The 23,024-nt window shown below is 37.3% G+C and overlaps 1 protein-coding gene across 1 annotated transcript in view; it reads left to right on the top strand.

Moving 5' to 3' along the window:
* The window catches only part of COL6A5 (collagen type VI alpha 5 chain), a 156,388-nt gene extending 137,866 nt beyond the window's left edge, over positions 1-18,522 (top strand). The window contains exons 39-40 of the mRNA XM_029214229.1: positions 16,386-17,075; positions 18,422-18,522. Coding sequence (XP_029070062.1) covers positions 16,386-17,075; positions 18,422-18,522 — 791 coding nt within the window. The remainder of the gene's footprint in view (positions 1-16,385; positions 17,076-18,421) is intronic.
* The last annotated feature ends 4,502 nt before the right edge of the window (positions 18,523-23,024 follow it).

Here is a 23,024-nt window from a genome sequence, read left to right as displayed (position 1 = left end):
AATGTATAGAAATACAAGATATTTCTGTGCATTAATTTTGTATCCTGCTATTTTACCAAATTCATTAATTAGCTCTAGGAGCTTTCTGGTAGCATCTTTAGGATTCTCTATGTAAAGTATCATGTCATCTGCAAACACTGACAATTTTACTTCTCTTTCCAATTTGGATTCCATTTATTTCTTTTTCTTCTCTAATTACCATGGCTAAAACTTCCAAAGTTGTCTTGAATAATAGTGGTGAAGGTGGGCACCCTTGTCTTCTTCCTGATCTTAGAGGAAATGGTTTCAGTTTTTCACCATTGAGAATGATGTTGACTGTGGGTTTGTCATATATGGCCTTTATTATGTTGAGGTAAGTTCCCGCTATGCCTACTTTCTGGAGGGCTTTTTATCATAAATGGGTGTTGAATTTTGTCAAAAGCCTTTTCTGTATCTACTGAGGTTATCATACGGTTCTTATCCTTCAGTTTGTTAATATGGTTTATCACATTGATTGATTTGCATACATTGAAGAATCCTTGCATCCCTCGAATAAACCTCACTTGATCATGGTGTATGATCCTTTTAGTGTGCTTTTGGATTCTGTTTGGTAGTATTTTGTTGAGGATGTTTGCATCTATGTTCGTCAGTGTAGTTTTCTTTCTTTGTGACATCTTTGTCTGGTTTGTTATTAGGGTGATGGTGGCCTCGTAGAATGAGTTTGGGAGTGTTACTCCCTCTGCTATATTTTGGAAGAGTTTGAGAAGGATAGGTCTTAGTTCTTCTCTAAATATTTCATAAAATTCACCTGTGAAGCCATCTGGTCCTAGGCTTTTGTTTGTTGGAAGATTCTTAATCACAGTTTCAATTTCATTTCTTGTGATTGGTCTGTTCATATTTTCTGTTCCTTCCTGGTTCAGTCTTGGTAGGTTGTACTTTCTATGAATTTGTCCATTTCTTCCAGGTTGTCCATTTTATTTGCATAGAGTTGCTTGTGGTAGTCTCTCTGATCCTTTGTATTTCTGCAGTGTCAGTTGTTACATCTCCATTTTCATTTCTAATTCTGTTGATTTGAGTCCTCTCCATTTTTTTCTTGATGAGTCTGGCTAATGGCTTATCAATTTTGTTTATCTTCTCAAAGAACCAGCTTTTAGTTTTATTAACCTTTGCTATTGTTTCCTTCATTTCTTTTTCATTTATATCTGATCTGATCTTTATGGTATCTTTTCTTCTGCCAACTTTTTGTTGTTGTTGTTCTTCTTCTTCTTCTTTCTCTAATTGCCTTAGGTATAAAGTTAGGTTGTTTATTTGAGGTGTTTCTTGTTTCTTGAGGTAGGATTGTATTGCTAGAAACTTCCCTATTAGAACTGCTTTTGCTGCATTCCATAGGTTTTGGATCATCATGTGTTCATTGTCATTTGTCTCTAGGTATTTTTTGATTTCCTCTTTGATTTCTTCAGTGATCACCTGGTTATTTAGTAGCATATTGTTTAGTCACCAAGTGTTTGTATTTTTTACAGTTTTTTTACCTGTACTTGATATCTAGTCTCATAATGTTGTTGTCAGAAAAGATATTTTATACGATTTCAATTTTCTTAAATTTACTGAGGCTTTATTTATGACCCAAGATGTGATCTATCCTGGAGAATGTTCCATGTGCACTTGAGAGGAAAGTGTATTCTGTTGTTTTGGGATGGAATGTCCTTTAAGTATCAATTAAGTCCACCTGGTCTACTGTGTCATTTAAAGCTTGTGTTTCCTTATTTATTTTCAATTTGGATTATCTGTCCATTGGTGAAAGTGGGGTGTTAAAGTCCCCTACTATTCTTGTGTTACTGTTGATTTCCCTTTTTATGGCTCTTAGCATTTGCCTTATGTTGGGTGCGTAAATATTTACAATTGTCATATCTTCTTCTGGTATTGATCCCTTGATCCTTATGTTTTGTCCTTCTTTGTCTCTTGTAATAGTCTTTATTTTAAAGTCTATTTTGTGTTATATGAGAATTGCTACTCCAGCTTTCTTTTGATTTCCATTTTCATGGAATATCTTTTTCCATCCCCTCTCTTTCAATCTGCATGTGTCTCTGGGTCTGAAGTGGGTCTCTTGTAGACAGCATATATACGGCCCTTGTTTTTGTATCCATTCAGCCAGTCTATGTCTTTTGTTTGGGGCATTTAATCCATTTACATTTAAGGTAATTATCGATGTGTATGTTCCTATTACCATTTTCTTAATTGTTTTGTTTTTTATTTTGTAGGTGTTTTCCTTCTCCTGTGTCTCCCACCTAGAGAACTTCCTTTAGCGTTTGTTGTAGAGCTGGTTTGGTGACGCTGAATTCTCTTGGCTTTTGCTTGTCTGTAAAGGTTTTAATTTCTCTGTCACATCTGAATGAGATCCTTGCTGGGTAAAGTAATCTTTGTTGTAGGTTCTTCCCTTTCATCACTTTTAATATTTCCTGCCACTCCCTTCTGTCTTGCAGAATTTCTGCTGAAAGATCAGCTGTTAACCTTATGGGGATTCCTTTGTGTGTTATTTGTTGCTTTTCCCTTGCTGCTTTTAGTATTTTTTCTTTGAGTTTAATTTTTGATAGTTTGATTAATATTACTATTTCTCATATTAGAGAAGTTTTCAACTATAATCTCTTCAAATATTTTCTCGGACCTTTTCTTTTTCTCTTCTTCTCTAGGGATTCCTATCATTCGAATGTTGGTGCATTTAATGTTGTCCCAGAGGTCTCTGACACTGTCCTCAATTCTTTTCATTCTCTTTCTTTATTCTGCTCTGCTGCAGTTGTTTCGACTCTTCTATCTTCCAGGTCACTTATCCATTCTTTTGCCTCAGTTATTCTGTTACTGATTCCTTCTAGAGTATGTTTAATTTCATTTATTGTGTTGTTCATCATTGTTTGTTTGCTCTTTAGTTCTTCTAAGTCCTTGTTAAAAGTTTCTTGTATTTTCTCCATTATATTTCCGAGATTTTGGATCATGTTTACTATCATTATTCTGAATTATTTTTCAGGTAGACTGCCTATTTCCTCTTCATTTGTTTGGTCTGGTAGGTTTTTACCTTCTTCTTCATCTGCTGCATATTTCTATGTGTTCTCATTTTGTTTAAGTTAATGTGTTTGGGGTTGCCTTTTCACAGGCTGCAAGTTCATAGTTCATATTATTTTTGGTGTCTGCCCCCAGTGATTGAGGTTGGTTCAGTGGCTTGTGTAGGCTCCCATGTTGCGGGGGGGGGGGGGGGACTGGTACCTGTGCTCTGGTGGGTGGGGCTGGATCTTGTCCTTCTTGTGGGCAGGGCCGAATCCAGTGGTGTGTTTTGGAGTGTCTGTGAACTTAGTATGACTTTAGGCAGCCTCTCTGCTAATGGGTGGGTTTGTGTTCCTATCTTGCTAGTTGTTTCTCATGAGGTGTCTAGCACTGGAGCTTGCTGGACGTTGGGTGGAGCTGGGTCTTAGTGTTGAGACAGATGTCTGGGAGAGCTCTCACTGATTAATATTACATGGGGCCAGGAGGGCTCTGGTGGACCAATATCCTGGATTCGACTCTCCCACCTCAGAGGCCCAGGCCTGACACCCGGCTGGAGCACCAGGAGTCTACCAGCCACACGGCTTGGGAGAAAAGGAAAAAAAAAAAAAAACGAACAGATAGAACCTCCAAACTAATGGTAAAACAAATCTAAACAGACAAACTCACACAAAGAAACATGCACACACACACTCACAAAAAGAGAAGAAAAGAAAAAAGGAAAAGAACAACCAAACCAATAAATAAACACACCAGTGATAACAAGCACTAAAAACTAAACTAAGATAAACATGAAACCAAAAACAAATCAGACACAGAAAGCAAATCCCAAGTCTACATTTGCTCCCAAAGTCCACTGTCTCAATTTTGGTAACATTCGTTGTCTATTCAGTTATTCCACAGATGTAGACTTTATCAAGTTGATTGCAGGGATTTAATCTGCTCCTCCTGAGGCTGCACAGAGAAATTTCCCTTTCTCTTCTTTGTTTGCACAGCTCCTGGGGTTCAGCTTTGGTTTTGGCCCCACCTCAGCATGTAGGCCACCCTCAAGTGTCTATTCCCCACCTAGTCATGAGGGGGTCAAAGCAGTGGCTGTTAGGTCTCTTTTGCTCACTCAGGCCAGGGAGAGGGAGGGGCACCATAGCCATAATTGGAATGCGGGGCAAGCCTGCAGCGGCAGAGGCTGGCATGATATTGCAACAGCCTGAGGCACACCATGTGTTCTTCTGTGGAAATTGTCCCTGGCTCACAGGTCCCTGGCAGTGGTGTGCTGCACAGGCTCCCGAGGGTGTGTGGTAGTGTGACCTGTGCTTGCATACAGGATTTTTGGTGACAGCAGCAGCAGCATTAGCAGTCCATGCCCGTCTCTGGGGTCCGAGATGATAGCCGCAGCTCATGTCTGGCTCTGGAACTCACTTAGGTCGTGCTCTGCCATCTATGGGAAGAGCACAGGAAGTCCCTCTCCTCACGCACCCCAAAACAATGGTCTCTTGCCTATCCAGCAGCTCCAGACATTTTCCCGGACTCCCTCCTGGATAGCTGTGGCACACTAGTCCCCTTCAGGCTGTGTTCACGCAGCCAACCCCAATCCTCTCCCCGGGGTCGGACCTCCTAAGCCTGAGCCTCAGCTCCCAGCCCCCGCCCGCCCTGGCGGGTGAGCAGACAAGCCTCTCAGGCTGGTGAGTGCTGGTCGGCACCAATCCTCTGTGTAGGAATCTCCCCACTTTGCCCCCTGCACCCCTGTTGCTGCGCTCTCCTCTGTGGCTCTGAAGCTTCCCCCCTGCCCACCCCCCATCTCTGCCAGTGAAGGGTCTTCCTAGTGTGTGGCAACTTTTCCTCCTTCACAGCTCCCTCCCAGAGGTGCAGGTCCCGTCCCTATTCTTTTGTCTCTGTTTATTCTTTTTTCTTTTGCCCTACCCAGGTACGTGGGGAGTTTCTTGCCTTTTGCAAGGTCTGAGGTCTTCTGCCAGCATTCAGTAGGTGTTCTGTAGGAGTTGTTCCACATGTAGATGTATTTTTGATGTATTTGTGGGGAGAAAGGTGATCTCCACATCTTACTCCTCTGCCATATTGAAGGTCTCTTTAATTTAATTTTTAGAAATTCCTGCTTATAACTCATGTAGAGGACATAAGGCCAGAATAGATTGGCCTTATAAATTGCTTATAAACTCATCCAGAGTCCAGAGCAAAAACTAACACCATTAAAACCAAAATACCACTATTTACAATAGCCAAGACATGGAAACAACCTAAATGTCCATCAACAGATAAATGGATAAAGAAGATGTGATGTATATATACAATGGAATATTGCTCAGCCATAAAAAATAATGAAATAATGCCATTTGCAGCAACATGGATGGACCTAGAAATTATCATACTAAGTGAAACAAGTCTGAGAAAGACAAATATTATATGATATCACATATATAGATTCTAAAATACAACACAAATGATATTTATGAAACAGAAACAGACTCACACACACAGATAACAAACTTATGGTTACCAAAGTGGGAGGGATAAATTAGTAGTTTGTGATTAAAATATACACACTGCTATATATAAAATAGATATACACCAAGGGCTTTCCGTATAGCACAACGAACTACACTCAATATCTTGTAATAACCTACAATGGAAAAGAATCTAAAAAAGAATATATATATGTATAACTGAATCACTTTGCTGTACACCTGAAATTAACACAACACTGTAAATCATCTACATTTCAATAAAAATTTTAAGAAAACAAAGATCCATGTGGTCTGGGTATAAATAACTCCTAAGGCATGCATCACTTTTCTCAGTGTGCTGGTACCTTTCTGTAGATTGTTGTTTCAGAGTGTGACATAGATGGCAAGAGTGAGTCGTTTGGACCAAGTGCCACCTAGAAAAGTCTAGGCCAAGAAAGATATTTATTCTGTTTTTGGGGAAAATGATGAAGTCGATTTTAAACAGTGACTCCTACTTGTTCAGGCAAGCAGTGGAGAGAGGAACGCATCTAACAAAACAAGAGATTGAAAAATATGTCTCTATTTCCCTTTGGCATAAAATCAATGACACACAGTCAGAGACACATAAGAGACCATAAGAGACTTGTGCCCCAGCCTAGAGCTTGACCAGTGGCCTCACCAGACAGGCCTGGGTTGGCAGTGTGAAATGGAGAGGTGTGTAAGTCATTCCAACTCCTCTGCAGTTAAAGTATGCGTAAATGCAACAGAATGAGCTTGTACGCATGTCCATTGTGTTCCACTAATATCAGGGGACTTTGCATTTTTTGGAAATTCTGGTTTACAGAATATAGTATCATGGGTAGGATTTTCAGATATCTGAGACTTTTCTCAGTTTTTTTCCTTCTAAAAAATATAATTTTAGAGTGCTTAGGATATGCTAGGCACTGTGAAATTTTTATTTAATTCTCTCAGAAACCTTATAAGATTATAGTTTATTATAACAATTTTATAATTTTTTAGATAATGTAACAGAGGCATGGGAGAGACTCAGAATCACAGAGCTAACAAATGGTATAGACTCACCTCAGACTCCTAAGGTTCTGTTCATAACCACTGTTCCATAATGCCTAGAGAAGAAAATACTGCAAATTTTATTTAACTGCCTACTTTTGGAAGAAAACTTTCTTAGTAGCTTCAATCACTAAGAATAACATTGACTGAGAACCTTGTTCTTCAAACCAGGTCCTGGGCCTTTGGCAAGGTGGCTAATGTGTCCCTTAATGTGTCTGTTCCACCCTCAAATCTGATGAGCAGTTCTTCTGAAGGTGTTACACAGAGCTGGGTACAAATCCTGCCTCTACCACTTAAAGGCTGTCTTTTCTTGACCAAGTCATTTGCCCCCTCCAAGCCTCAGCTTGCTCATCTGTAAAATGGGCACAATGATAATTTCATCCTTATAGTGCTATGTGGAATATTAAATGAGAGGAGATAGGCATGGAGCTGAGCACAAGACCTGAAACATCCTGGATGCTCAATTCAATACTGAGAAAATGGAAAAATTGAAAAAGAAAGCATTGCGAGACTCATAGGAAGTCTTATAAAAAAGGTTAACTTGAAAAATATCTGCTGCAGTCCTTGTGGACAGAAATGTACATATAAAGTAGCCACATTTGTCCATGTAGCTTGTCTATAGAGAACACATGGCTAATTTTGGCCCCTGTACAAATTCCAAGGCAGACCACAAGATAGCTCATGCATATCTTGAGATTTCCCACAAATACCATAGCTCCACAGCATATGCAATCCCAGTCCAGATGGCTCAATCTCCCTCAACTCCCTCTCCACCTCCGCTTCTCCCAAAAGTTACTGGAGCACACATGGCCCTGTGGCTTAAATCTCAGCCGAAATTAGGCTAATCCCTGGGGCACTTCCCTGGAAATCCAGCTGCATCCCTCATTCCCTTCAAGTCATAACAAGTGAGCAAGCCCTTCCTCCTCTGCCATTCTGAGAAAATTCTCCCACAGAGTTGGAGATAAGAATTTGGCATGGTGACATTTCCAGGAAATACACAGCATTGCTCTGAGCTGTGGGTAACCTTTATCCACACTTCTGCCAGATTTTCTTGAAGGAAAATGTTTTTAAAGGCCCAATCTTTCCTAATAAGATAATTTAGACTCAAAGCAGAATAATCATAGGTGATTATTTAGTGTTTGACTGAATTTTAAAGTTTAGCATTTAACTTCTTTGATTCTCATTCTAATCCTGTAATAGGTAGAGAACCTATTTTTAGAGATTTTAGAGGTAAAATATGCCTCTTTAGAAAATAGTTCTGCTGGGTACTTTGGAAAAGGATTGAGATTTTGCTCATTTATAAAGAGAAAATTGGAAAAAAAAGAGTACTATTTCTGGTGTGGGAAATGTATGAAAAAATATTCTACTAACATGGTAAGTCAACCCTTCCTCTTATTTTAATGAAGTATAGTTTATTTACAATATTATATTAGTTTCAGTTGTACAACAGAGTGGTTCAATATTTTTATAGATTATATGTCATTTAACGTTATTATAAAATATTTGCTATGTTCCCTGTGCTGTACAATCTATCCTTGTAGCTTATTTACTTTATACATAGTAGTTTGTACCTCTTAATCCCCTACCTCTGTCTTGCCCCTCCCCCCTTCCCTCTCTTCACTGGTAACCACTGGTTTGTTCTCTGAATCTGTGAGTTTGTTTCATTACATTCATTTATTTGTTTTATTTTTTAGATTCCACATAAAAGTAAAAACATACAATATTTGTCTTTGTATGACTTATTTCACTAAGCATGGTATCCTCCATGTTCATCTATGTTGTTGCAAATGGCAAAATTTCATTCAAATTTCATTGTGTGTGTGTGTGTGTGTGTGTGTGTGTGTGTGTGTGTGTGTGTGTATAATATCTTCTTTATCCATTCATCAGATGGTGGACACTTAAGTTGCTTCCATATCTTGGCTATTGTAAATAATGCTGCTATGAACATTGGGCCAGTGGCCTCACCAGACAGGCCTGGGTTGGCAGTGTGAAATGGAGAGGTGTGTACAAAATCTCATGTATCATACAAAATCTAATGTATCTTTTCAAATTAGTGTCTTCACTTTCCTCAGGTACATACCCAGGAGTGGGATTGCTGGATAATATGGTAGTTCAGTTTCTAGTTCTTTTGTGTGTGGAACCTCCATACCATTTTCCATAGTGGCTGCACCAATTTACATTCCCACCAACAATGTAGGAGGGTTCTCTTTTCTTCACATCCTCACCAGCATTTGTTATTTGTGACTTTTTGATGATGGCTATTATGAGAGGTGTGAAGTGATATCTCACTGTGGTTTTGATCTGTATTTCTCTGATGATTAGCAAAGTTGATCATCTTTTCATGTGCCTGTTGGCCATCTGTATGTCTTCTTTGTAAAAAGGTCTCTTCGGGTCTTCTGCTCTTTTTTCCATTGGGTTGTTTTTTTGATAACAAGTTCTACAAGCCCTTTATATATGTTGAATATTAACCTCTTATCAGTCATATCATTTGCAAATATTTTCTCCCATTCAGTAAGTTGTATTTTTGTTTTGTCAATGGTTTCCTTTGCTGTGCAAAAGCTTTTAAGTTTCATTAGGTCCCATTTCTTTATTTTTGCTTTCTTTTTTCTTTGCCTTAGGAGCCAGATCCAAAAAATTATTGCTACAATTTATGTCAAAGAGTGTTTTGCCTATGTTCTCTTGTAGGAATTTTGTGGTTTCTGTCTTACATTGAAGTGTTTAATCCATTTTGAGTTTATTTTAGTATATGGTATGAGGAAATTTTCTAATTTCATTGCTTTACATGTAGCTGTCCAGTTTTCCCAGTACCACTTATTGAAGAGGCTCTTTTCTCCATTGTATATTCTTGCCTCCTCTCTTGTAGATTAATTAGCCATAAGTATGTGGGCTTATTTCTGGGCTCTCTATTCTGTTCCATTGATCTATGTGTCTGTTTTTGTGCCAGTAGCTTGCTGTTTTGATTATTGTAGCTTTGTAGTATAGTCTGAAGTCTGGGATGGTGGTATCTCCAGCTTTGTCCTTTTTTCCTCAATATTGCTTTGGCTCTTCAGGATCTTTTGTGGTTTCACATAATTTTAGGATTATTTGTTCTAGTTTTGTGAAAAATGTCATAGATATTTTGGTAGAGATTGCATTAAATCCATAGATTGCTTTGGATAGTGTGGACATTTTAACAATATTAATTCTTCTAATCCACGAACATGGGCTATCTTTCCATTTATTTGTATCATCTTTAATTTCCTTCATTCAACAATGTTTTATAGTTTTCAAGGTATAGGTCTTTCACCTCCATGGTTAAGTTTATTCCTAGGTATTTTGTTCTTTTTGATGTGATTTTAAACATGATTGTTTCTTGCTTTCTCTTTCTGATAGTTCATTATTAGTGTATAGAAAAGCAACAGATTTCTGTTTATTAATCTTGTATCATGCAACTTTACTGAATTCATTTATTAATTCTAATGGCTTTTTGGTGGAGACTTTAGAGTTTTCCATATATAGTATATTGTCATCTACAAACTGAGATAATTTTACTTCTTCCCTTCCAATTTGGATGCCTTTTATTTCTTTTTCTTGTCTGATTACTGTCACTAGGATTTCCAATACTATGTTAAATAGAAGTGGCAATAGTGGGTATCCTTGTCTTGTTCCTGAATTTAGAGTAAAACCTTTCAGCTTTTCATCGTTGCATATGATGTTAGCTGTGGGTTTGTCATAAATGACCTTTATTATGTTAAGATATGTTTCCTGCATACCCACATTTTTTGCTTTGTTTTGTTTTGTTTGCTTTTAATTTATTTTTTTTAATTGAAGTATAGTTGATTTACAATGTTGTGTTATTTTCAGGTGTAGATCAAACTGATTCACGTATGTTTGTGTGTGTGTGTGTGTGTGTGTGTGTTGTATACATATATATTGATTTTTTCAGATTCTTTTCCCATATAGGTTATTACAAAATATTGATAGTTCCCTGTGCTATAAAGTTTTTATCATGAGTGTATGTTGAATTTTGTCAAATGCTTTTTCTGCATCTATTGAGGTGATCATGTGATTTTTGTCCTTCCTTTTGTTAATGTGGTGTATCACACTGATTAATTTGTGAATATTGAGCCATTGTTGCATTCCTGGCATAAATTCCACTTGATCATTGGTGTATGATCCTTTTTATATATTGTTGAATTAGGTTTGCTACTATTTTGTTGAGGATTTTTGCATGTATATTCATCAGAGATATTGACCTGTAGTTCTCTTTTTTTTGTAGTGTCTTTTTCTGGCTTTGGTATCAGGGTAGTTTTGGTCTCCTGGAATGAATTTGGGAGTGTTCCCTCCTCTTCAATTTTTTGGAATAGTTTGAGAAGGATAGGTATTAGCACTTTGTTGTATGTTTGGTAGAATTCCCCCATGAACCTAATCAGTTCTGACATTTGTTTGCTGGGAGCTTTTTGATTACTAATTCAATTTTACTACTAGTGACCACTCTGTTCAGACTGTATATTTTTTTCTGATTCTGTCTTGGAAGATTGTATGTTTCTAGAAATTTATCCATTTCTTCTATGTTGTCTAATTTGTTGACATATAACTGGGTTTTTTCTTTAATTTTTATAGGAGTATAGTTGATTTACAATGTTGTGTTACTTTCTTCTGTACAGCAAAGTGAATCAGTTATACATATACATATATCCACTCTTTTTTTAGATTCTTTTTCCATATAGGTCATTTCAGAGTATTGAGTAGAGTTCCCTGTGTGATATAGTAGGTATTTATTAGTTATCTATTTTATATATAGTATTATGTATGACATGTAACTATTGATTGTAGAATCTTATGATGTTTTGTATCTCTGTGATATCAGTTGTAATTTCTCTTTTTTCATTTATACCCCTTCCTCTTCTACCAGAACATTTATGAAATGCTTTTCCTATGTTTTAACAAAGTGTGTTGATTGGCCTTTTTTAAAAAGCCAAAATGGAGATCCTGGTGGCAGAGCAGGTAATGATTAATAAATTCCAGGATTGTAAACTCAAAAGGAAAGAAATGTCCATTTAACTAATCTTCACACATCCTGTTACACTATTGCCAAGAACTCTAGAAGAGGTTTGGGCAGTATTTTAGGGCTAAAGTATATTATATAGCACCCATTGCATAGACAAATATATTTATGCTTTTGTCTGCACTTCCAGTTTTATATTTAGCAATTAAGAATCTTGATATTTATCAAAACTTCTAAGAATTTGAAACTAGGTTCTTGGTGGAGGATTGGAGGTGCTTAGATTTCAAACAGCTCATGAAATGTAACATCCTGTTCAATAACTATGAATGTATTGATAAAGGAAAAGTCTGGTACATTAATGACCAGTTCTTAGTCCTTTGTAAGAAGGGAGAGAACATAGGAATATCTCAAACAAGATGGCTAGTTCTCATGTATTAGAAATGCCCAAGGTGAAGTAAGAGGAACTGGATTTACCTACCAATTGAAATAACTGAAAGAAAAAAAAAATATATATATATATGAAATGGAACAACAATTGTCAGGACACTGGACTTCAGGAAATAAAATGATCCCTGAGGGATGAGAAACCAATGAGATGAACCCTGTGATTTCTCCTGCTTACTGCCAAGAGAGAGTTTCCGGGCCATGGTTCAGGAAGGGGAATTCAGGTGGAACCCAGCGCACTCCTTGAAATGAGGAAACAGAGCTGAGAGTCCAGGAAGACCAAGGTGGTAAGAATTCACAGGACAGAACACCAGAGAGGAGAGAGCTGTGCAGAGAGAAACACCCAGAGCTCTGAAGAGGATGCCTCTTCATCATTCATCAGAGTGCTGATAGCATGAGCATTGAGGAAATGACCCGAGCATGGGGGAACATTCTTCTGAAAGGATTAGAGGATAATACCCATTGCTCACAGGGCCAGGGATAGTGCCTGTTACCACCAGAGAGACTGGAAAAACTCATAATTCATAGAGTACTGGGAAGAAAATTCAGGAAGATCTTGCTTCAGTAGTGCGGAATAAATATCCTTAAATTAAGTAACACTCTGGACATACCTAACAAATCATAACAGCAAGTCCCAAAAAGATCAAACCATTTTCATGTAACTTGACTACCTCCCAAAACAAATCATATGGATATTTATAAGAATATAAAACTATCCCATATCCAACAAGGCAAATTTCATAATGTCTGGCATAAAAAGCAGAAAGAACCCATCATCAAAAAAGTACAATCACTGGAAACCAAATCAGAACTGACAAAGATGTTAGAATTAACAAAGAAATTAAAACAGTTATTGTAACTATACTCCATATGTTAAAAAGTTGAGACATGGAAAATGTAAAAAAAAAAAAAATTAAGTAGAATTTGTAGAGATGAAAGCTGCAGTGCCTAGGATGAACAATACACTGGATGGGATTAATGGGATATTAGATTTGGTAAAAGAAAAAACTAGTGACCTTGAAGATATAGCCATAGAAATTACCCAAAATAAAACTCAAGGAGAATAAAGACTTAAAAAAAAAAAAAAGACCCTCAGTGGGTTTCAGTACCTCTCTCAATAACTGACAAAAGAATAGACAGAAAATCAGCAGGAATATCATAGGCCTGAACAACAGCATCAGTTAATTTGACCTAATTGATATTAATAGAACACTGTACACAAAATAGCAAATACACATTCTTTTCAAGTACATGTGAAACATTTACCAAGATAGATCATACTGTAGACCATAAAACAATTCTCAAAATTTGAAAGGTTTCAAATCATTCCAAATATATCCTCTGACCAAAACAGAATTAAGTTGAAATCAATAGTAAGAAGATCTTTGAAAAATCCCCAAGTATTTGGAAACTAAATAAAGCACTTCTAAATAATCCATGGTCAAAGAAAAAAACCAAAGGGGAAATTAGCAAGTATTTTGAAATGAATGAAAATAAAATCACAATATACTAGAATTTGTAAGATTCCTCTAAAGCAGTACTTAGGATGTCATTCATAGCATTAAATGCCTATACTGATAAAGAAGAAAGGTTTCAAATCAATGACCTCAACTTTCATCTTAAGAAATTAGAAAAAGAAGAACAAGTTAAACCTAAGGTAAGGAGAAGAAAGGAAGTAATAAAATTAAAGCAGAACTCAATGAAATAGAAAAGAGAAAATCAATAAAACCAGAAGTGTTTTTTTGATAAGATCAATTAAATTGATAAACCCATAGTCAAACTCACCAGTAAAAAAGAGAAAACACAAATCACCAATATCAGGAATGAGAGAGGAGAAATATTCTACAGATATTAAAAGGACAATCAGGGAATATTATAAACAGTTTTTGCCTATAAGTTAGACATTTTAGGTGGAATAGGCAAATTAGTTGCAATGCATGAATTACCAAGCCTCACTCAAGGAGAAGTAACCTAAATATTCCTAAACCTATTAAAGAAATTGAATTTGTAGTTCAAAACTTTCCATAAAGAAAACTCCAAGCCCAGATGACTTCACTGGTGGCTTCAACAAAACATTTAAGGAAGAAATAATACGAATTCTGCATAAACTCTTCCAGAATATTAAATAGGAAGGAATGCTTCCAAACTCATTCTTTGAGGCCAAAACCAGACAAATACATTACAAGAAAAGGAACCTACAGACCAACATTCCTTGAGAACATAAATGCAGAAATTCTAAACAAAATGTTAGCAAATCAAATCCAACAATATTAGCTTGATGTGGCAATCATTATACAAGGTATACTTATATCAAAACATTGTACACTTTGTTATTAATTATTTTATTCAATTTTTAAAATTTTTTATTGGAATATAGTTGATTCACAATGTTGTGTTAGCTTCAGGTGTACATCAAAGTAATTCAGTTATACATACATATATATGTATATCTATATATTCTTTTAAAAATCCTTTTCTAGTATAGGTTATTACAAGATATTGAGTATAGTTCACTGTGCTATACAGTAGGCCTTGTTGGTTATCTATTTTACATATAGTAGTGTGTATATGTTAATCCCAAACTCCTAATTTATCCCTCCCCCCTCCCTTTCCCCTTTGGTAACCATAAGTTTCTTTTCCGTGTCTGTGAGTCTATTTCTGTTTTTGTAAATAAGTTCATTTGTATCATTTTTTTAGATTCCACATATAAGCAATATCATATTATGTTTGTCTTTCTCTGTCTGACTTACTTCACTAAGTATGATCATCTCTAGATCCATCCATGTTGCTGCAAGTGGCATTATTTTATTCTTTTTTCATGGCTGATTATTGTTCTATTGTGTATATATAACATATCTTCTTTATCCATCCGTCAGTGGACACTTAGTTTGCTTCCATGTCTTGGTTACTGTAAATAGTGCCGCTATGAACATTGGGGTGCATGTATCCTTTTAAATTATAGTTTTCTCCAGATATATGCCCAGGAGTAGGATCACTGGATCATATGGTATTTCTATGTTTAGTTTTTTAAAGAACTTCCATACTGTTCTCCATAATGGCTGCACCCATTTACATTCCCACTGACAATGTGGGAGGGTTCCTTTTTCTCCACACCCTCTCTAGCATTTCTTATTTGTATACTTTTTGAAGAACGTTGTACACTTTAAATATATAAAAAATTTATTTGTCAGAAGAAAATCCTACAATAGGTAAAAAAAGATAATGTGGAGTTGACCCCAGGAATGCAGAGATCATTGAGCATTCAGAAGTCATCTGATAGTATTTGCCTTGTTAATAACATTATCCGTGGTGTTGTTTTTCTGCATTCTATTTCAATATTAAACTTTTGTGGCATTTATACTGGTTAATCAATTCATTTGTGAGTGTGGTTGCTGTGAGGATTAAATAAAGTAATAGATGCAAAGCATGAATAATGGGCCAAGCACAATTGGACAGTAATAAGTTTTTGCCAGTTAGGAATCTACTTCTTGCTTGATTAGGTTCACAAACATACTTCTTTCATAGAAAAAAATGAACATTGACCATGTCCTCCTGTCTTTCTGAGCTGGCATTTCCTGTTGTGACCTCACCAACCAGCCATCATCCCTATGATTGTAGACATGGCTTCATGACCCTTTGGAGCAGAGCCACTTGAAGTGCTGGCCTCCAGCAAGATAAGAAGGTAGCATCAGAGTGTAACTGGGGCACTGTTTCCTTCCTTGAGAAGGTCTTGATACAAAAAATAAATAAATAAAATAAAATCAGATGAAATAATTTGTGTGCTTAGTGATGTAGTTGACTTATATCATGGTGCAAGTTTCTTATCTTGTCATGGGCCAATAAGCTGTTTGAGGACTGGTACTTTGAGTACCAAGGTCTTAAAGTATGTCATGTCTTACACAGAATTTGGATTCTAAAGTCAGCATTTATACTACTTCTCATGACATCATACTATGGTGCGTATTTTAAGCATGTATATAAAGATGTCATCAATAAATGTGACTTTGACATATTTACTTCTCTCTTGGGGTCATTACATATAATGAAATCTCATGCAGTATGTACTCCAAATTTTGTAACCATGTGGCGTGCACTAAAAATCACTGTATGTTTTTCACCTTGCATACAAAAATAGCTGGAGGATCCATCAATCCTTTGACAAAGATCAGAGATGGGGTAGCAAATAGGTTTCTTCACATGTGAGAATACCTGTCAAGTGGTAATGGCTCTCCGCATACTGTGTAGAGATGTACTTAGAGAATGCATCTGGGAACAAGTACTGATATTGATTAGTAACGTATGCCATGGGTGTGAGAATGAAGTATGACAACACCTCATGCTGTGTATTGCCATTCTTGGCTAGGAGTTTCAAGATTTCCCTTCTACTAAAAGTAGTGACTTGAGTTATTCTATTGCAGGACAGGAAAGCCATGGCAGAAAAGAAGAACCAGGTCTTACTTATGAACTCAGAGATGCCTCTCTTCAAGAATATTACATGGATGTGGCTTTTCTCATAGATGCTTCCCAAAGAATAGGAAATGATGAGTTTAAGGAAGTGAAGGCTTTTATAACCTCAGTGCTTGATTACTTTCACTTGGCCCCAGATCCACTGATCTCCACCTTGGGAGACAGAGTGGCAGTCCTGACCTACTCTCCTCCAGGCTATATGCCCAACACAGAAGAAAGCCCCATCTACCTAGAATTTGATTTGGTTACTTATAACAATATACACCAAATGAAACGTCATCTCCAAGACTCCCTTCAACAGCTCAATGGAGATGTTTTTATTGGCCATGCCCTACAGTGGACAATTGACAATGTCTTTGTAGGAACCCCCAACCTGAGGAAAAACAGAGTTATCTTCGTTATATCTGCTGGTGAAACCAACCCTTTAGACAGGGGAGTCTTAAGAAATGTATCTCTGAGAGCCAAGTGTCAGGGCTACTCCATATTTGTGTTTTCCTTCGGTCCTCTACACAATGACAAGGAATTAGAAGATTTAGCCAGCCACCCACTGGATCATCACTTAGTCCAGCTTGGCCGAACCCACAAGCCAGATTTGAACTATATCGTCAAATTTGTCAAGCCATTTGTTCATTCAATCAGACGTAAGTCATTAAAGTTTTTCTCTTCTGTTGCTTTTCCAATAGATACCTCTTTGCACAATCCACCAGTTGACTTGGTAACATGATTCTCACTTCAGTCAAGAGTGGTGGAGTCTAGGTGTCAGTAGGAGGCAATGAGAAAACCACAGAGAAAATCCCAGGTCCTAGTGACCTTGAGCTCTGCTGTCCCACTGTCAGGGTCTTTGCCAGAAAGTGAAAAGTGTCTTTTAACTCTAATCTGTGTTTACTATGTGCCAAGTTTTTTAAAGGATTGTATCATTTAATCCTCAGGACAGCCCTCTAAGGAAAGTAGTAGTATCCCCATTTTACAAGTGAGAAAACTGAGGTTCACAGACATTAAATCAACTGCTCAAAATCTGACAGTTAATAGTTGGCAAATTCTAGACTCAATCCTATGCATTCTGACCCCAGAGCTGTGCTCTTATCCATTAAATGATACATCAATTACTAAAGCTTTAATAAAGTATTACAGTGGTATCACTGTAATAAATAATACCCCACTGCCACCACCCTCCACCCACTCCAAGGACTTCTGTTTCATCTTGTCACTGTAAATCAACTTTGCTTCTGACTTGAATTCTTAAGAGCCATGGGGACAAATCTCTTCTAGAGCCTCTGTCTCAGACAGCTGGCTCAGGGACAGCCAGGCAAGGGGTTTAAGGGAGTCTTTTCACAGTAGGCTTTTGAGAGAGGCTTCCCAGTCTCTGTCCATGTGCTGTAATTCCAGACATGATTATAGTAGCAAACCTAAGAGCTTGTAGCATCAAGCAAGTCCGGGCCTGTGCCGGGAATTAGGAGTGTGACAGAGGCCACCCTGAATGGTTGTCTGTAGCTCCTGCAAGTTTAATGGGGAATCAGAGAGATGCAGATTTTCTGGCACTCATAAAGCCCAGGGCTCATGGAACCGTCAGCATCTTGGCACTCAGGATTTATATTTAGTGGCAAGCTTTTCACTTGCAAAAAAATGAAGCCTTCTTCCAAACTCAAGATAAATAGGGCAGCCAATTTCAATAGTTAATACTGTCTTCTAGAAATATCTTCCTTTTAGAGTGAGAGAGCCAGATGTCATAAGGGATTAAGAGATATCTTTGAATTATATTGCAAGCCTGTGACACACAGAGCATGAAAATTTTTGACTCAATCACTGCTATATCTCACTGACTTTGCCAACAAGGTATTGCAAAGTCAGAAGGTTCATATTTTGCTGAGTCCCTTATAAAATTAACTTGCTCTTGGAAACACCTCCAACCACAGGAAAAGATGAACTGACTTTGGGTGATAGAATGTGAAAGGGTAAAATTTAGACTAACCACCCACTCTCTCTCCAGGTGCCATCAACAAATATCCCCCTGCAGATATGAGACCCAAATGTGTTAACATCACCTCTCCCAACCCAGAGAATGGTGGCACAGAAAACATTGTATTGTGAGTTGACAAATTCACAATTTGGGTAATACTACCACTGGAAACAGTCCTTAAGAAAATAATTTGAAAGAAATGGCATTTTAGTTTTCAGGATGCAAGTTTGGTTGTGGGGTGTATGGGTGTGTGTGTGGGGAGGGTGTTTTAAATGTTCCTGATTTGTGACAACATCACAGATCTGGTGTTAATAGTACATAGAATATGATCCATATTCGAAAGAACCAAGTTTCCAATTTTGTAGCTTTTATGAAAAAAGAGACCCCTATTAATGCCTTATTAGTAACTATATACTATCATTCAAATATTGGGTACTGTTAAAACAGAAAACATATAATATCAAAGGTTAGATGTAATAGCTTTAGAGCAGAAGAAAAAGATGAAAAAGAAAAACTCACAAAGCGGCAACAAAAATGTTTGCTGTTTCAAAAACAGAACCCATATGGAGACTGGCAGGAAGAATTCGTTTAAGTTTGATTTCGCAAAGTCCAACCCTAAGTTCTCAGTAAATATTCAGTGATGAAAATAATACTGGTTTGGAGCCCTAAACCATGGGCACAAATGTCTAATTTCCCTTTGGAATTAAAAAGTTGCCCCTTAGTCAAATTTCATCCACAAACTGCATTTGGACTATTCCAATAACATGCATAAAATTGATTTCTGTTATATTATCTGTCTGTATCTACACTGAATACTGAAAGGGACTTGGTTAACATATTTTTCATCGTTTTTCTCTGTCACTTCAGCCTTCTTCCTGAGGTATATGAAATAGAGATGGAGAACATCTCCATCTCTATTTGGATGAGCCCAAATAGAGGGCTCACCCAGTGAGCCTTTGGGTGAATTAGATTCCCAGCAGCAGCATTTCTTTGAATTAGGGAACAGTCAGAGTAACAGTTCTGGGACCACCACTGATTTGATCCAGAGGTTATACATGCTCTTTTCAACTTTTCTGATGATGAAAGACAGGGAAGAGGCACATTCAGAAGAAATTACAGCTCCAGCAAATGTCAGACAAGATGAAAAATGTAACCTGAGTGCTTTAGAGTTGACAGCTCTGAAATACCCTTGTTTGTTTGGATTTTCCCTGGTAGAAGATGAGCAATGAGAACTCATGGAGACGAATAGAGATTGTAGAATAGAGGGGCTTATTAACTAGGGCTACAAGGGTCCCCAAAACAAGGGGGCAAGGGAGATAAAACTCTAGGAGGGCAAAAAAAGAAGCCACTGGCCTTGACAAAACCAGAACTAGATATAAATGCCTGGGGTGGGCCAAGGAATAGAAACGTAAGAGGGAGAAGAGTAAGGACCACAGGTTCTGGGGGAGCAGGAGGAACCCTGCATTCTTGTGGAGATGGGATAGGAAATGAACTGAGCGGCAGGCCTCCAGAATTTGAAGACTCAGGGTCTGCTTTCTCCCTTGATGACCAGGGCTTTCCTTGTCTGAGATCTAGGCTCCTGGCCGAGCCCCAGCACAGTGGAACCTGGAGAGGACAAGGCTTCTATGGTTCTGAGATCTCTGTGTGTGCTTATTAGGCTGTGTGGGGAAGTGGCCGTGGACGTATAGATAAAGAGAAAATAGGAGATGGAGAAGAGGCAGGCATAGTCAGTTCGAGGGCAGCTGTTCACAGTCTCTGCTATGTATCAAAATCATGGGAGAAGTTATTTTAAAATAAATATTCCTGGGTGTCTACTAACACTGAAAATGTGCATATCCTATGACCCAACAATGTTACCCCAATGTATATATCCCAATGTATATAACAGAAAAATATATATTCGCTAAGGGTCAGGTACTAGAATGTTCATAACAGAACTATTTGTAGTGGCCTTAAAGTGGGAACAAAAATGCCCACTGCACATATGATAAATGTTGGTATAATTATGCAATAAAACACTATATATGTATGCAGTATGTATGTAAAATATTATATATGTATGTATACTCCATATATATATACATATATATAGTGTATCTTATGTTATATATGGTATATCCTATATTAATATAATATAATAATATTATATTAATAATATAATAATCCTTTTGATTCTACTAAGCTTATCATTTTCAGCCAAAAACTACCTTGAAATATCTAACAGAACTGATTCAATCAGGATTTATAGTAGTGTTTTCCAAACTTGTATGCACATTAGAATCACCTGTGCAGCTTCTAAAAAATATGGATGCCTGTGTCTCAACCCCAGATAATGTGATTTAATTGATGTGGAGTGTTGGGTGGACTATGGAATTGTCAGCAAATATCCAGCTGATTATAATGTATAGACACGTTTGAGAAATGCAGATTTATAAGGCTCCTTCCTGTGCTTACACTGTTAATTATATCCCCTGCTATGGACTAGATTGTGTGCCCCAAATTCATATGTTGAAGCCCTAACATCCCCCCCCCCGCCCCGCCATATGGCTGTATTGGAGGTAGGGCCTTTAAGGAGGTGATTAAGGCTAAGTGAAGTCATAAGGGTGGAGGCCTGGTCTGATGGAAGTGGTGTAATTATAAGAGGAAGAGATACCAGGACTCTCCAGCATGTGAGAACACAAAAAGGAGGTGGCTGTCTGCAAGCCAGGAAGAGAGCTCTCACCATGAACCAAATTGGCTGGTTCCCTCATCTCAGACTTCCCAGCCTCCGGAACTGTGAGAAAATAAATTACTGCTGTTCAAACCACCCAGTCTATGGTATATGTTATGGCAATCTGAGCTAAGACATTCTCTCTTACACCCACCCACTCTGCCTCTGATTTACCCTGAGTCCTTCCTCCCAGGGTTGGGAAAGCACACTGAATCAGGAGTTGCTAGACCAGGGACATGTCCAAGTACAGCACTAAACCTCTCTAAGCTTCAGTTTCTCCATCTGCATAGGAAGGCTATTAATTCCTGTCTCCTGCTTTTGGAGTGGAACCAATGAGGTCATGTTTATGAGATTGCCGTATAAACGTGGAGCTCTGTGCCTGGATGAACTACATCAGTACCTGCCACTTTCCCCTACTCAACTCAACTTTCCCTTATTCCCTTCCACCCCCCTACTTGATTTCTCACTTGTGTCCCTTCCTCAGTGTCACCTTCCCAGTGCATCCTCTCCCCCATCCAGTCACCAGTCACTTGACCTCACTCCAATTTCCTCCTATCAGAGTTGTCCTTTATAATAGATACGTTGGCAACAAATTCTCTTAGTTTTCCTTTATCTGGAAATGTATTTATTTTGTCTTGACTCTGGACAGCTATTTTCATTGGGTATAAAATTCTGTGTTCACAGTTCTTTTCACTCAGCACTTTAAAGAAAAATGGTGTTCTACTGTTATTTGGCTTCCATGGCTTCTGATAAGAAATCTACAGACATTTCAATAATTGTTCCTTTCTTTTGTAACATGTACTTTTTCTCTAGCTGCTTCCAGATTGTTTCTTTATCTTTTGTTTTCAGCAGTTTGATTATGATATGTCTGAGTGGGTTTTTCTTTGAGCTTTTAAAATCTGTAATATTATGTCTTTTACCAATTTGGGAAGTTTTGGCCATTATTTCCTCAATTTTTTTTTCTGAATGAATCTCCTTCTACTTTCCTTCTAGAATCCCAGTGAAACAAATGCTGGACCCTTTTGATATTGTTCATTAAGTCTCCAAGGCTCTGTTCATTGTTTTCAATTTCCTTTGTCTCTTCAGATCATGTAATTAATCTACCCTGAAATTCACTGACTCTTTCCTCTGTCATCCTCACTCTGCTACTGAGTTCATCCAGGGAATTAAAAAAATTTCAGATACTGTAATTTTTACTTCTAAAACTTCTTTTTGGTTCTTTTTTGTAATCTCTATGTCACTGCTGAGAATATCCTTCTGTTCAAGTTGTTTCCCTTTATCTCATGGAGCACAGTTATAATAGCTTCTTTAATGTCTTTGTCTGATAATTGCAAGATCTGAGTCAATTAGAAAGTTGGCCTCCATTGTCTTATCCTTTGAATACCATTCACATCTACTTGTTCTCTGTTATGTTACATAATTTTGGATTGTATCTTGAAAAAAAATTTTTTTTACGTTGAAGCATCTTGGTTTTTAAAACAGACATATAGTTTTTATTGAAGTATAGTTGATTTACAATGTGTTAATTTCAGGTGTACATCACAATGATTCAGTTATATATACATACATAAATATACATATATGCATATATGTATATAAATATATTCTTTTTCAGATTTTTTACCTTATAAGTTATTACAAAATATTGAGTATAGTTCTCTGTGCTATACAGTAGACCCTTGTTGGTTATCTATTTTATATATAGTAGTGTGTATATGTTAATCCCAAACTCCTAATTTATCACTCCCTGTCCCTTTCCCCTTTGGTAACTGTAAGTTTGTTTTCTATGTCTGTGGGTCTGTTTCTGTTTTGTAAGTAAGTTCACTTGAATTTTTTTTAAGATTCCACATATAAGTGATATCATATGATATTTGTCTTTCTCGGTCTGGCTTACTTCACTTAGTATAATAATCTCCATGTCCA

Source organism: Monodon monoceros, unplaced genomic scaffold (assembly GCF_005190385.1).
Source record: "Monodon monoceros isolate NGI ecotype Baffin Bay Population unplaced genomic scaffold, NGI_Narwhal_1 Super_Scaffold_11, whole genome shotgun sequence".
Classification (NCBI taxonomy): Eukaryota; Metazoa; Chordata; class Mammalia; order Artiodactyla; family Monodontidae; genus Monodon; species Monodon monoceros.
The sequence above is the reverse complement of the archived record's forward strand: the minus strand, read 5'-3'. Positions and strand labels throughout refer to the sequence as shown.